Source organism: Halichoerus grypus, chromosome 4, assembly GCF_964656455.1.
Source record: "Halichoerus grypus chromosome 4, mHalGry1.hap1.1, whole genome shotgun sequence".
NCBI lineage: Eukaryota > Metazoa > Chordata > Mammalia > Carnivora > Phocidae > Halichoerus > Halichoerus grypus.
Window position 1 is genome coordinate 9,027,767 of NC_135715.1, and position 15,577 is coordinate 9,043,343.

General features: G+C 38.2%; 2 protein-coding genes across 4 annotated transcripts in view; one reads left to right on the top strand and one right to left on the bottom strand.

Annotated features, from left to right (window-relative positions):
* Positions 1 to 15,577, bottom strand: part of BIVM (basic, immunoglobulin-like variable motif containing) — a 146,087-nt gene that overhangs the window by 79,407 nt on the left and 51,103 nt on the right. The window lies entirely within an intron of this gene.
* The window catches only part of LRTM3 (leucine rich repeat transmembrane protein 3), a 28,913-nt gene continuing 15,236 nt past the window's right edge, over positions 1,901 to 15,577 (top strand). Inside the window, exons 1-4 of the mRNA XM_078069948.1 lie at positions 1,901 to 3,336; positions 3,629 to 3,635; positions 8,783 to 13,243; positions 13,835 to 15,009. Coding sequence (XP_077926074.1) covers positions 3,016 to 3,336; positions 3,629 to 3,635; positions 8,783 to 13,243; positions 13,835 to 15,009 — 5,964 coding nt within the window. The 5' untranslated portion in view covers positions 1,901 to 3,015. The remainder of the gene's footprint in view (positions 3,337 to 3,628; positions 3,636 to 8,782; positions 13,244 to 13,834; positions 15,010 to 15,577) is intronic.

Below are 15,577 nucleotides of genomic sequence, written 5' to 3' on the forward strand. Positions count from 1 at the left end.
AGTGTCCAGGTTGAGAACCTTGTCCTAGACAAACCTTAGCCGTGGGAATATCTTGAAATCCTTTCTCCCTCACCATTAGCTTTTCTACCCCCTTCCAAATCCATTTGCTTCCTTTCAGTTGCCAAGCCCTGGGTTTTCAGTCTCAAAGTCTGATTTTATCCCTCTTCTGTTTACACTGCCATCACTCTAATGTAGGCCTTTATCAATTCTCATCTGCATAATTGCAGGAAACTAACTGATTTTCCTATTTTGTGGTCTCCTTGCTTCAACAAACCAATTTAACACCCTCAAATTAAAAACTGCTGACGGATCTCCAAAAGTGGCTAATATTAAGTCTTTAGGTCAAGGCTGTCTGCAATAGGCTATATCAACTTTTTAGCGCATCTCCCCATACTCTGAACGTGTACAGCACAGTACTCCAGTTAACCTGGACTGTACAAAGTTTTGGAACAAAGTCTTTCTGCCTCCTCTTCCTGAAACTTTCTTGTTGGTCTTTGTTACCAAATCCACCTCATCCTTTAAGACCCTTAAATTATTTTTCCCTCTTTACAGCTTTTTTTGAATTACCGCAACCAAGTATCCCTCCTTGGAACCCATATAGTATTTTCCTCTCTTTGTTGTGAATCACACTCTGCCTTCTTAGTACATTATTGGCATATTTGTGCCATATCATATATTAAATACTCCCATGTCAGGGAATGGTTTTTACTGATCTTTGTATCCATAGAGCACTTTTTAATTAGTTGTTCAGTGCCTTACATATTCATTACTCAGTATTTGTTGTATTGAACTAAGATATTTAGAGGGAGAATTTTTAACCATTATGAGCAATCTCTGGTTTTATATTGCTATTTTATATGCCTATTATTGGGACTTTTTCCTGATACATTAAAAAAAGCCTAGTTCACAATGTCCAAAAAATGTAAAGAATGTAACATTAATAGACATAATAGATTTTTTAAAAACTTAGAATTTTGGGGGGCGCCTAGGTGGCTCAGTCGGTTAAACGTCTGCCTTCGGCTCAGGTCATGATCCCGGGGTCCTGGAATTGAGCCCCACGTCTGGCTCTCTGCTCAGTGGAAAGCCTGCTTCTCCCTCTGCCTGCCGCTCCCCCTGCTTGTGCTCTCTCTCTCTCAAATAAATAAATAAAATCTTTAAAAGAAAACTTAGAATTTTTTGGAGTGTTCTCTTATAGTGTCTGTATTACTGTTAGTGATGGGGTTTCTCTTGTGTTCATTATTTTTTTATTGTCTTCATAATTTTTAAAAAATAAATCCAGCTTAGCACTTACTTTTATGCAGCTTACTTGAGATTGACATGGGAAGAGGTTTCTTGTGTAAAGAACAGAGGTGTCTACACTGAGAACTAGGTGATTGTACCTTTTTAATAGGCAAGTACATAGGTAACAAACATGCAAAGCCCTAACGGGGGATACTTTTTACCTCTACGTTCTTCCCCTTCAGCAGGAGTGGTACACAGAAGTTCCTTTTCAGTTCTTACAAAGCTGGTCTGTGGTATACAAATCAGGCATTTAGTGCCATAAAGCTCTGAAAGATCTAAGGAGCTATGAAGCGTTAAAACATTGAATACAGTAGTTAACATTAAATGAATTCGAGCTATGAAGCGTTAAAACATTGAATACAGTTGTTAACATTAAATGAATTCGAGAATTCGACTTTACTCAAGATAAAGTGAGTATTTTGCCAGCTGCATTAAATTCTATAGAAAAACCCAGCAGAATAAAATCACCCTGATTGTGTATGTGGATGGGGGCTCAGAGAGGAGGGTATACTTTTTATCCTAGAAAAATCCGGAGGAATTGCTGAAGTTTCTTCAAGAACTAATGAATGCCTGCCCTGGATTCTGGAGGGCTATCCTTTGCAAAGACAAACCCCAAGATCATAGTTAAACCTAAGTAAAGATTGTAAATACCTGTAGGCTATAGTCTGGTAGACTGAAAGACTATATAAACTCTGAGGCTTAGGATGTGTCACTGAGCTCATTATTTCCAATACCCCAGGAAGGTAAGGGCTCAATAAATCTTTCTTTCACTCAGTTATACTTAATATAGAAGAGACCTGAAGAGTTAACTCCATTGAAAAGAATATACTTCTTTCCTCAACCCACCTTGAATAAGTGAAGACAAAGAGAGAATTAATCTTCAAAGAGAAAATACTCTAAATCCAAGGTAGTGTTAACACTTTTCATTAATAATCTAGACTGTCTTGTGTTTGGACTGTAAACTTATACACCTACTCTCTAGACTTTGAGGGAAAGTGAGCAGTACTTAAAGCTGGCTCTACTCCATGCTGATTCTGACATCAGGAAGCCTTCCAGTAACTGTTCCTTGGAATCACCAGACAGGGCGAAAAGGAATTCACCAGGAGACCATTCCAAAATCTAACTTTGGTTTTCAGCATAACAGTAGATTGTTAAGGAACATTGCTAACAGACCCCTCTAGCTAAAAGAATAAAATAAGACATCCTATTAAAAAAAAAAAAAAATCAGGCAGGCCCATAAGAGACAAGCTATCATGTCCTACCTAGTGACGATGAGACATACTAAAACATCATTTGGTATTTACCTGAAATTTAAACTGGGGCATTTAGTTTCATTTTTTGTTTTGTTTTTACTAAATCTGGCAAAACTACATATTTTCCTAATTCACAAGCATAAAATACAGTATTCCTGGTGGGTTATGTCTAATTCAAATTTGTTCTGCATTTTTTGAATTACAGGGTAGTAATAATCCAAAGGATTGTTTATAGAATTATTTTCTTTTTGTGAAATTAATAAAGGATTATTTAAAAATTTTAAATTAAAAAAACTAAAGCAGCATACATGTCTCACCAATGAATTTTCATTATTGCTAAAGTAAGTTGACATGAGCTCAGTTGAATACCCACTATGACACGTACCTCCCTTTACTTAGGCCCAGAGCAGGCCCTGCTGCACTTGATCAAGACACTGAGCAGCACTGGAAATTTTTTTCTGGCAGAGCATTGCATGTGGTTATGAGATGGGCATACCACCTTTTTGTGTTTTGGGGCATCCAAAATCGAAGACTTCAGAATGAGACATCAATCTATCTCACATATTACATAAAAATGTCAAAGCAATTTTATTTCTTTAAAAAAGCAGTGCGGAATAGACTGGAAGATAATACATTTTGGACATTGTGGGAACTTGTAGAGTCCTGGACTCAAAATGATTGGATGGCAATCTTTTTTATAATTTTCCTAGGGATTATTGTTGAGATCATACTCGTAAAGATCTGTACATCCTTTACTAAGAAGCCTGCACTTCCAGAAAAGGGTAATTCAAGTGCCCAGGAGGTAAGAACAAATGGCTGATTTCTTTCTCTCCTATTTTTCAAAATCATACATAAGAGTAACATAAAATTGTAGAACTCTGATATTTGGATTACTCCTCTAACATTTGTTTATTAATCTCCCTTGAAATAGAAGGAAGACAGTTGCCTGAAAAGCATGCAATTTGGTAAATATTATATAATTTCATATTTTAATATAAAACTTGTTCAACCTGAGCCTCTCCTATTGGTGCTCTGACCTTTTTTTTTTAATTCCCACTTATGTCTAGATAACTGTCCAATTCCTTCATCTTCAGAAGAAAGGTAAGTGATATATTTTGAAATTAAATGAAACAGGTTGGTTTTGTGCTATTTAAAATTGCATTTACGTCTGAATTACAGAAAAGGATTTTCCATATGTATAGAGGACCATAGGTATTTGACATAATTCAATCTAACATTGATTTTATTTTATTTTTTCATTTTTTAAAAATTTAAATTAATTTAGCCAACATATAGTATATCATTAGTTTCAGATGTAGAGTTCAGTTAATCATCAGTTGCATCTAACATTGATTTTAATGGTTGCTCTGTTCCAAGCTGTGTTAATGTCTTTCGTGTACTATAAAAATTATCCTTCCAAGTAGGTAGTATTATTGCTGTTTTTACTAATGAGGAAAGTTTACTGAGGTTTAGTAACTTGCTTCCCTATCCAACCTCTCTCTCCAGTACACATGAATAAGTTGTAACACCAGTTCTGATAACTCAGTTGAAAAAAATGTCATTTAGCACCTACCTACTGTGAACCAAACAAACCCTGAGCTAGGTATTGCAAGAGTGACATTCTGTTTATACAGTCAGAATCCATCAGCATCCCGAAGATATACCAGTGCTAGGGATTAAATATGACATCACTACTCTTGTTGCTATTAATATTTTAATTGCTCATATCAAAATCTGTTCAAGAATCATTAGATATCTATTCTACAATGGACATTGTGTTTGATATTGGCATACAAACAATAAAACAGTCTCTGTTCTCTAGAAGCTTACATTCTTGTGGAGGAGATATATACATAAAGGGTGATTGCCTTGCAGTATGATAACACAGTGATAGAAGCATTAGGAAAACATTTAGGAGATACCTAAGCCAGGATAGGGTGTTGGGGATGGCTTCATGAATAAGGTTGTGCCGGAGCTGAATTTTAAAGGATGAGTGAAAATTAGTCAGAAAAAGACAGCAGGTTAGGAGGATAAGGAGGGCATTCCAGGACATGAGTAGAGGCAAGGAAATAAGAAACAGTAGGGTATATGCAATAAACTATGACTACTGTTAGGGAAGAGATATGGCTCCTATGGTGGGCAACATATTATAGTGAAAAAACACAAATTTGAATTTAAAAAAGTCTAGGTTTATGTCATAGTTCTGCCTCTTAATGACAGTATAGCCTTAGGCTTAAACTCACCGATACTCCATTTCCTTACTTTCAAAATAGCAGTTAGAAGAATTACCTCTTAGGAAATCATGAAGATTTCGCTAAAATGATGTAACAAAGCAAAAATAATTTGCCCTGGCACCAGAATTATTTTTGAGGGCAGAACCATATTTGGGAGAGCATCTTAAATTATTTTGAAGTGAAACTGCTTGAATTATTGGTGGAAGCCCAGGCATCACACTGGTCAAAGTGCATCGCATCAGAGACTGAGTGAATTCTGTCTTATGAGGTGGGAGAGAAGAGAAAGGTGGAGGGGTGGGCAGAGAGGAGGGAGGAGCAGGGGAAAAGACCTGAGGCTCGGTACTGAATGGCATTAAAGGACATCAAAGGATGAGACCACCACTCATTATCTGAAATCAGGGAGAGTCTTGCTGGCCAGGTATAGTCTCAGTGAGCAAAGCAAACTGCTCCATCAGACATTGATCCAGTTTTGGGGAATGGTTTGTTTCAGGGTTGACATCAGCCTTAGAAGTGTGTTGGGAAAGCCTGCCACCATTATATGACTTTCAAAGCTTGGAGCTGTCACTGACTGGTTGGTTTCAGAAGCATATTTCCTAAAGGGTGTTATCATAGATAAAAATGTTTAAAAACAGAATTGGTATTTATTTGTTACCATGACCTTAGGACTGTACTATGACTATATTCCATTGAGTGGTTTAACGGATTTACAACTACTTCTAGTATTTACTTGTTACCATGGCTTGTAGAACTGTCAGTCTTTTCCTAGGAGTGTGGGGATTTCTTTATTTTCCAAGGCCAGGGTGCCTGTGTGGCTCAGTGGTTAAGTGTCTGCCTTTGGCTCAGGTCATGATCTCAGGGTCCTGGGATCGAGCCCCACATTGGGCTCCCTGCTCAGCGGGAAGCCTGCTTCTCCCTCTCCCTCTGCCCCTCCTCCTGCTTCTGTGCATGAGTGTGCACACGCGTGCTCTCTCTGTCAAATAAATAAATAAAATCTTTAAAAAAAAATAAAAAATAAATTTTCCAAGACCAGTCGAGATTGCTGGGAGAGGCCAAAGGACATTGCAAAAATGGGGAGACACAAACAATGTTTAAGTGGGTGTTACTTGTGTTGCTATAACCAACTCCCCTCCATTTCTGCCTTCAGTGCTGAGCCACTTTTATGGGTGGTTTGTATATGTGGATTTCCCCCCTTACTGAACTAAAAGAAAGGGTTGGGCTGTATGTCTGGGTCAGCTTGTTGTGGCTGAGGGGTAGTAATCAGAAACCTACAGCAAGGAGCGGTCACTCAGCAAATACTTACCGCGGGCCTGCCATGTGCCAGGCACAGTTGTATGCCCTTGAGATACATTAGTGCATAAAAACAACAGTGATTCCTGCCTTACATTTTAGTAGGAGGGACGTCTGATAATAAAAAACAATAGGATAAATAAAGAAATAATATAATATGACAGAACATGATAGGATTTATGGTAAAACAAAAGATAGAATAGGGTAAGAGGAATGAGGTGCTGAAAGCAGGGGAGGAGAGGTCGGTTGCAATATATACAGTGGGATTTGCCTAAAGCCTTGAAGGGATAGGGGAGTTAAGCAAACAGATAAGGTAGAAGAGTATTCCAGACGGCGGGAGCAACTAGAGCAAAGACCCTAAGGGGCAGTGTGCCTAGTGTTTTAGGAACAGTAAGAAGGCCAGTGTGGCTGGTGCAGGGAGTGGGGGGGTGACATAGAGGATGGGGTCCGAGAAGTAATTGGTGACCAGATCATGGTTGGGCCTCTTAGGCTATGTTAAGGACAATAATAGCTTTTACTCTAAGTAACAATGGAGAATCATTGTAGAGTTTTGCACAGGGAAGTGATATGTTCTGTCTTATATTTTTAAAGTATTATTCTGCCTGTTGTGTTGAGAGTAGACTATATTTGGTCAAGGGTCTAAGCAGATGGCAGGCTATTGCAAGTAACCCAGAGTGAGAGATAAAGGTGAATGACACCAGGGTGGTATCAGTGGAGGTGGTTGGTTTCAGGATATACTTAGAAAAGTAGAGCCAACAGGGTGTGGATGTGAGAGACAGGAGGCAAAGGTGACTCCCAGGAGTTTTGGCCTGAGCAAGTAGGAAGTGCAGCTGTCAGTCAACCTAGATGAAGAAAACTGTGGGTGGAGCGGGTTTTGATGGGGAGATCAGGAATTTTGTTTCCTATTTGTTGAATTAGGGATATTGATTTGATATCTAATAGAGGTAGTGAATAAGTAGTTTGGGAAAGATGTCTGGTAGAGGTAATAAGTTTGGGGGTTGTTGGCTTATGGACAATATTAAAAGCTACAAGAGAGGATGGGATTTCAAAGGGACTGTGAGAAGAGAAAAGGAACAAGGACTGAGCCCTGAGACACTTCAAAGAGGTCCGAAAGAAGAGGAGGAACCATCAAAGGAGACTGGGAAGGAGCTACCAGGAAGTGAGGAGGAAAACCAGGAGAATTATGATGGCCTGGAAGCTTGTCAAATGGAGAGTATGTGGAGCTGGTATACAAGATAGATATCAGACCCGTATCCCTTATAAATAGAAAAGCAAAATCCTTAACAAGATACTAGCACACCAAATCTAGCAGAATATTAAAAGGATTATACACCATGATCCAGTGGGATTGTTCCTAGGAATGCACAGCTGGTTCAACATATGAAAATTATCTAGCATTGTTTTACTATGTTTAAAAACACAGTATTGCATTGCTGAAATATCTGTCTTACATTTCGGCTTTCCTCTTTTTCCTGAAATGTGTAAAAATTAATTCTTTTTATGTATTATATTTTCACTATTTGTTCTACTTTTTTAAGTGAATAATTATATTCTTGTCCTGATGAAATTTTATCCTAATTATGTTTGGACACTGCTATAATTTATTGGGGTCACTTGATTCCCCAGAATGCTTGTATGTCCTGCCTATATCACTTAGGATATTTTAATTCTCAAGTAACAGAAAACCATAATGCAAATTGCCATACTAAGAAAATTTATGGTATTATATAATAGGAAATCCTGAGTTAGACTAGGCTGCAGAATTGGTTCATGCAGTGGCTCAACAACTTCATTAAGGCCTGTATCTCTCCCTCTGCCTTTCTCAGTGTTAGTTTTATCTTGAGGTGGGTAGAAAGGTGACCACTAGACTTTCAAAATCAGAACAGCAATGTCCAGAGGAACTAAGAGATCATTTCTTAGGAATGGGGCAACTTTTTCCACAAATCCTTAAAAATCTTTGTCTTATGCTAGGATTAGTTCATGCCCGCTCCTAACCTAGTCACTTGGAAATGAGATGATTGTTAGACTTAGCCTAATCGCTTGATGTAGAATAGATGGTGGAGAGTCCACTTCCATGATCATTATTCCAATCCAAAGTTGTGCTGAGAAGCACTACCCTAAAATGTAGGCTTTTCTCTCAATCAGAAATAAACAGCTGTTAAAATAAATTTGGATTTATTTATAGAAAACAATTGCTTATGGTATTGGACATTCTTCTGTTGTATCTAAATTTTCATAAGAATATTTTTATCCTTGTCAAAACTTTGATACAGAGAACAGAAACAAATATATTCTTTGTAAAAGGATATGATCTTTTTTTAAAGATTTTATTTATTTATTTGAGAGAGATTGTAAGAGCGAGTGCATGAGTAGGGGGAGGGGTGAAGGACAGGGAGAAGCAGACTCCCCACTGAGCAGGGAGCCCGACATGGGGCTCGATCCCAGGACGCTGAGATCATGACCTGAGTCAAAGGCAGACGCTTAACCGACTGAGCCACCCAGGTGTTCCTATAAAAGGATATAATCTTAACCTACAACTTTGACTCATTGCTGTCAAAATAGACTTTGGATGGGTTTTTGAGGTAAAAAAAAAAAATCCCTCATTCTCTGAGAAATGAAAAAATTTACTTCACTTTGTCAGTGGATTGATTTATGAAATGAATGAAACTAGGTTATGAATTGTTTTGTAATGTGGATAATGACTTTTCAATTTATCTTTCTGTTGAGCTATGTTTTCATATACTATATTGGGTTTCCATAAATCTAGAGAGAGTTCTTATATGCAATATGCCCTAAGTGACAACTCATTTACATACTGTATTCTTATATTCAGAGTTGATGACTTTTCAGAAAGAACAATTACTTCATCACTTACATCTGAAGAAAATGAAGGTGACTTTGAAGATAGAGTTTCAACAGCAGATGAAGTAATATGGTCAAGTACCAGTGAAAGTAAATATCAAGTAAGTCACTTTAGTGAAAGTCATATGATATCTTCAAATGGGACTAGCTCATCTTTGTCACTGTTTCGTTCAGAAGTAAAGGAATTTTCTCCAAGCCGTGGAGGGTATCCAGAAAATGAACATGAAACAGTACAATTTTCATCCAAGAAATTATTTTCAATAATGAAAACCAACAAAAATAAAAATTTAGTATTTTCTTCTGACTTTAACTTTTCGAGAAGTTCTAGAATCACTACAGAAAGTGAAGATCTCAATGTGGCACCATGCCCTCCTGCCCACTTATTTCTTTCTAGAGACCAAGTCAGACTTCTGGAAGCAAATGTGAGAAATCAAATTGCTTTAAAATCCAAAACTACATTAGAGAGTAAAACTACTTATCTGTACTCAAGACTTCAAGAGTCCTTGATCCAGAATCAATATTCTATTAGAATGGGTATTTCTACCCAACCACAAGATTCTTTTCCAGGACAGAATGCTCCTCAGAATCAACATTTTTATGAAGCCAGATATACTAGTCAAGCCCAACAATTTGTTAACAACCAAGAATCAGTCAATAGCCAGCCTGATATCATGGCCAGATACTTTGCTCTACCTCAAGATTTGGTGAGGAAGCCATTTTCCAGCAGCATGCAAGACTCCTCCCAGACCCAAGATATGGACAGAAGCCAACATTTGGTCAATGTCTCATATTCTGTTGAGACTCAAGATTCAGTCAAGGGCCTAGAGTCTGATAAACACTTCGAACAGGCTCAGTATTCTGTTTGGCTTAAAGATTCAAACAAGATTAAATATTTAATTCGGGGGCGAAATGCTATTTTTAAGAATGCCAGATTTCTCATTTTAATGCTAAGTCCAAATTCATTTGCAGAAGGGGTGCTACAAATAAAGAGTGTAAAGCCAGGGGGCCAGAAACAAATTGCTTCATCAGAATTAAGTCAGTATTCTGTATATGGCTCAGGGCCTCTGTCACCTATCCTTAAAAGGCAGAAAAACAGGAGAAAAACATTACACAGTAAAAGTAAACTTAGTCTCAAAGTTCCATCTCAAAAGTCAAAGAAAACACCAACTCTACGGGTATTTCAAATGACAGTATGTCACACTTCAAAACCTAGCAAGTTTGGATACAAGTATAATGCTAAGAAGGAAGAATTACATCAAAGGAAAGGTATATCAGAGATGGCTTTGCATCTTACTTATGTTTCCAAGCTTATTCCTCCTTATGTGAAGAAGTATGCCAGAAAAAAACTAGTGAAAGTCACGCCAGGTGTAACAGGATGTAGACATTCTCTGTCACCAGATGCAGAGAATGTCAGTTATGTGGGGTCTATTGAGAAAAGAGGAACCTCAGGCAGTACTAAAAATAAAAAGCAGCATGGCAGAGAAAATAAAGGACAAATAACCATTTCACCAAAAATTCCACCTCAGCTAGAACAGTCTTTCATGATCAATACTTTTCAACTAAAATCACCTTGTTCTTCCTTAATAGAAATGACCTGGAAGAATAAAGAGTCTCTTAAAGACCCAATTACACAAGCAAAGGAAATTGGTATTGCAGAGTTTTGTGCCCCAAATAGTAAAAAAACATCTGACCTGCATATTCCAAAGCAGGAGTCACCTTTAAAAGAAGCTTTATCAGAACCTTGGCAAAAATTTTTCTCCTCTCCCGAAGTGGAATCAAACAGGAGATTGAAAACACAGGAAGACTTAAAAAGTACAGAGAATTCCCATCTTCCACTTTCAAGTGGAGAAAAGTTACCAGCTAGTTCACCAGAAATGCAAAAGTGCTTTCCAGATGGAAACACACAAAAGCAAAAAGATTTTCTAGAAATTGTTCTGGAGACCTCAGAGGTTAATCTGCTTATATCACTAGGAATTAAAGAGCATGAAGGCAGTGAACAATTAGCAAGTGTAAAAACTCAAGACCAGACCGAAGATGTAATTATGAAGGAAAAGAAACCACTACTAACACTTCATGTTACAGAATGTGATAACCTAAGTGGAAGTGAGGGACTGGAATGCAACACTAGAAGCAACATAAAAAATATGCAAGGTAAAAGAATATTTGCTACATTTCACAATGCCACCAACACTACCATTTCTGAACCACCTGATAGGGAAATGCATAGCGGATTAAAAGGCAAGACAGATACATCAACAACAGGGGTTAGTCATTCAGTGGTAAAGCTGGAGAAATTACCAGATGAAAAGAAAACATGGGATGTAAAATACATTGAGAAGAGATGTATATTTAAAAAGTCACAAGAACATGACAGAGAGGAAGAACAAACTTTTCAAGAAGCAGTTCCAGAGCTAACAAAAGATTTCAGCCTCAGCCTGCAACTAAAGCAGAAGCCTAAATATGTCAGGTTTGAAATAAAACAGAGCAGTTCAGGAAGCAGAAAAACTCAAAGTAAAGAGCAAGAGGTACAACCACAAACTCTTCCTATAGAAACAATTTTGGGGACTAGTCCATGCCCCCCGATGGATCCATTTCAAATTGAGGTAAAGCAAAGCAGAGACAGACCTACAGGCAGAGGAACTGCAGATCCAGAGAGTCCTCTTCCAGTGCTAGAGAACCCACGAGTTGGCGAAGTTTTAATTGAAACAACAGAATGTGGTGTCCCATTTGGTGGAAGCCCCAGAAAGATACCAGATGATCATATTACAGAAGAAAAGGCAGACCTCCAACAAGTTTTACCTGCAACTGCCCTGGGGTCTTTCATTATCTATATGCTTCCTTTATCACATTTTAAAAGGCAGCAAATTAGAAAAAAATTATCAGGAGCAAAAAGGGCACTCAGTCCCAAATCTGTAATTATGAAAGTAAAGAAGCCAACAAATTTACTGATGCCTCATATCAGAAGGCATGGTACTGCAAGTCTTAGGAAAAGATTGAGAGGCAATTTTAAAATCCTAATTAAAGAGATGCTGCAAGATAAAATTGTGGCAGATGTGCTTGTGAATGTTACTTACCCTCACATGTCTATTTTGCCTCGGATTAGAACACATGGCAGATTAAATGCAGAGAATCGCGGTCAGACCAAGCTAAAACAAGAGAAATCAGAAGATGAAAGGGAAGAAAAGTATTCAGATTCCATTAATAAAGGCAGTGACTCTGGCAACACATTAGAAGAAGTTAAATTGCAAGATGAAGTGAGAGGAGACAAAGAAGCTCCACCAGAAGCAGTCCTTCATGACAGCTGGAACCTCCAATTGGATGCCAATCCAGAGAAGGAGCTCAAAGCAGAGGAAGACATACCTCAACCAATTACATCCATGGAAACCCTTACGGAGTCTGTTTACTCTCCCATAATGGATCTATTTCATGTTGAGACTATGAAGAAAAGCCTAACAACACAAGCGGACTTAAAATGCACTGCAGATTCTGAGACACCTCTCCCAACATCAGAAAAATCATTGGCTGGAGACCCTCCAAACCAAACAAGAGAAAGTGATGTTCTAGATTATGGAAGTGATGCAAGGGAAATGGGTTACTTTTCTGCAGAAACAAGTTCTGCAGAATTACCAAAAGATTTACCAGCAACTTTTCCAGAGACTTTTAATTGCCACATGCCTATTTTAACTCATTCTAAAATGAATAAAAACAAAGTAAGATTCTCATCCACAGAAGGTTCAGTGAAGCCCAGATCTGTACATACGAAAACAATGAAGCCGTCAGTTTCACAAGTATTTAATAGCACAGGTCAGAGAAAGAAATTGGATTCCAAATATAAGGCCAAGTTGGAGAAGATCAACCAAGCTAATGGATTGGTATATGAATTTATAAATGCCCTTTACTCTCCCATGCAGAGCTTCTGTCATGCTCAGTTAAAGCAAGGGGAATTAGGGGAAGTGAGACCATGGTATGTTGATTTCTTTGACAAGAGCAGAGCATTCCATGACCGAGAGGAAAAAGTGGAAGATGGAGAGGAAGTGGAGCAAAAAACTTTGCTAGAAGCAGCTTCACAGCATACCCAGTATCTCTGGCCCGATGCCTGTCAAGGGAAGAAGGCCCACCTTGACGAACCAGACTCAGCACTGGACTGTTTAACACAGGAGCTGTCTGTTAATGAGCAAGATGCGCAGCACCAAGCATGGTTTGTACAAACTGCTTTGCAGACTGGCCACCAGAAGGGTCCTCGAGAAGCTGAGGAACTCAAGAAAACCAGCGAAACAGAAAATGACGTAACAGCCCCTATGGGTCCAAAGATTCCATCTCCCAAAGCACAGAACTCATCATCTGATACACATTTGAACACCATGACAGAGTGTGGCTTACCATATGGTGGAAACTCTGAGAGGGTACTAGATTCTTATTTTGTGGAAAACAATTCAGAATTACCAAAAGATTTGCAAGTGACATGCCTGAATTCTTTTGATTCTGTTGAGCCCTTTGTTTCTAAATCTGAAAGAAAGAAAAATACATTAGATTTAGGGAGGAAGCATATAACTGCAAGTCACAGATACAGAACTATTAGTGGGGAAAAGCCATCAGCTTCACATATGCTTAATGGTACACAGAGCAAGGGACTGCAATGCAATTTTAAAACAAAGATGAAAAATCCACAGCAAAATAAAAACAGGGTAGATGCATTTCTCAATGTCATTCAGTCCAACTTGCCTATTTTGCCCAACACCAAAATGAGTAGCGGGTTAAATGTAGAGACAGATATGCAGAGGATAGCAAGACTTGGTCATATGCAGCCAGCGCAAGAGAAATTGCTAAATGGAAGAAAAGTATGTTGCCCAGATTATATGGTGAGTACTTTAACTAACAGTGTGAGAGATGAGAAAGAGGAGGAAGGGAAACATGAAACTTTACCAGCTCCAGAGAATAGCCGAGTCTTTATATTCAATGCATATCAGGAGAATTGTGACCTTGTCAAGTCAGATGAGGAACTGAAACAACCACGAAGTATAAATATTCAGGTACAACCACGAATACATGGTACACAAGCTATTTTAGGTTCTGCTTCATGCCCCATGTTGGATCAGTTTCAATTTGGAAAGCTAGAGAGTTATGCTAGGTTTTCACCTCCAAAGTCAGGGGAAGCAAGGATGGATGAAATCATTTTTTCTACAAGAGAGTATGGTGTCCCATCTGATGCAAATCATCAAAAAGAACAGGCTGGTGGTATTGAAAAGAAAGACACAGTGACTTTTGATTTCTGCATACCTGCTTTATCTACATTCAAAAGGAAGAAACATTTAAAAAAATATTCAGACACGAAAACTTTAGTGAATCTCAAATGTGGAATTTTAAAAGCAAAGAAACCATCGGTTTCATACATATTGAGTATTAAAGGTGGTGCTAGCCCAAACCATAGAAAAGAATTGGGATATAACTCTACAACCAAATTGGAAAAGATGGATCAAGGTGAAAAAATGGCAGCTAAAATGTATTCTCTCATGAGCATTACACCTGATATTAATAGGTATAGCAAGAAAGAAAGAGAAAAAGGTATGTTAGGAGAAAGAAGTCTCAGTTCTAAACAAGTAAAGCAAGCATTATTACCACATCAAGAGAATATTACTTCAGATGACACTAAAGAGAACAGTCTTCAAGATGCAGAGGAAGAAAGAAGTGAACAGGAGACATTAAAAGTAATTCCACAGCACAGCCAACACTTCAAATTCTGTTCAGGCCAAAGGGAAGAGCTTGACCTTCATCAGTCAGAAAACCAAGGAAGAGGGAACATTCTCTTTGTTACTGAACAAGACATCTCACAACAAATGCAGCGTACAGATTCAATGCGGGGAGAGAAGCCAAAGAAAAGCTACCAGACACAAAATGGTGCAATATATACAGCAAGTTCAAAGCTTCCTCTTCTAAAGTCAAAGAAATCACTAATTGGTCAAGTTTTAATGGATACAATGAAAGGTGGTGTCCTAAGTGTTGGGAGCCATATGGGGGAATTGTACAGTCATGATAAAGAGGAAAATGCAGAGTTTAAAAAAGATCTACAAGCAACTGTCCTGGAGTCTTCAGATGTCTCCACACCTGATCTATCTGAATCTAAAAGGCAGAGAAAGACATTTACAAGTAGAGCCTTAAAAAATAAAATGAGTCCCAAATGTGTAATTATGAAGGCAAGGAAGACACCAACTTCACCAACATTTAAAATCTCAGGGAATGGTTATTTTAAAAACCTACATCCAAAGACCCTGAAATCACAGATTATTGACTTGTTAATTCATATAAAATGCTCTGGGGTATTGGAAGATCTTATTGCAGAGAGAAAGGAAGGATTAGCACAAGAATTACCAGCAACAATTCTGGAGTCCTTGGATTTATCCACACTTGCTTTACCTGCATTGAAAAGAAAGAGAAACAATTTAAAGTATATAGACAAGAGAAATAAAATGAGTCTCGAATGGGTAACTTCGAAGGCAAAGAAGGCAGCGATTTCCCAGACACTTACTATCACAAAACATGGCACACCAAGCCAAAGACAATTCAAATGCAACTTCAAAATCATGATGAAACCAGGGAAACCCACGGCGGACATGACCCTAAATGCCATCCCCTCTCCTGTTCCTGCTTTACTTGACATGAAAA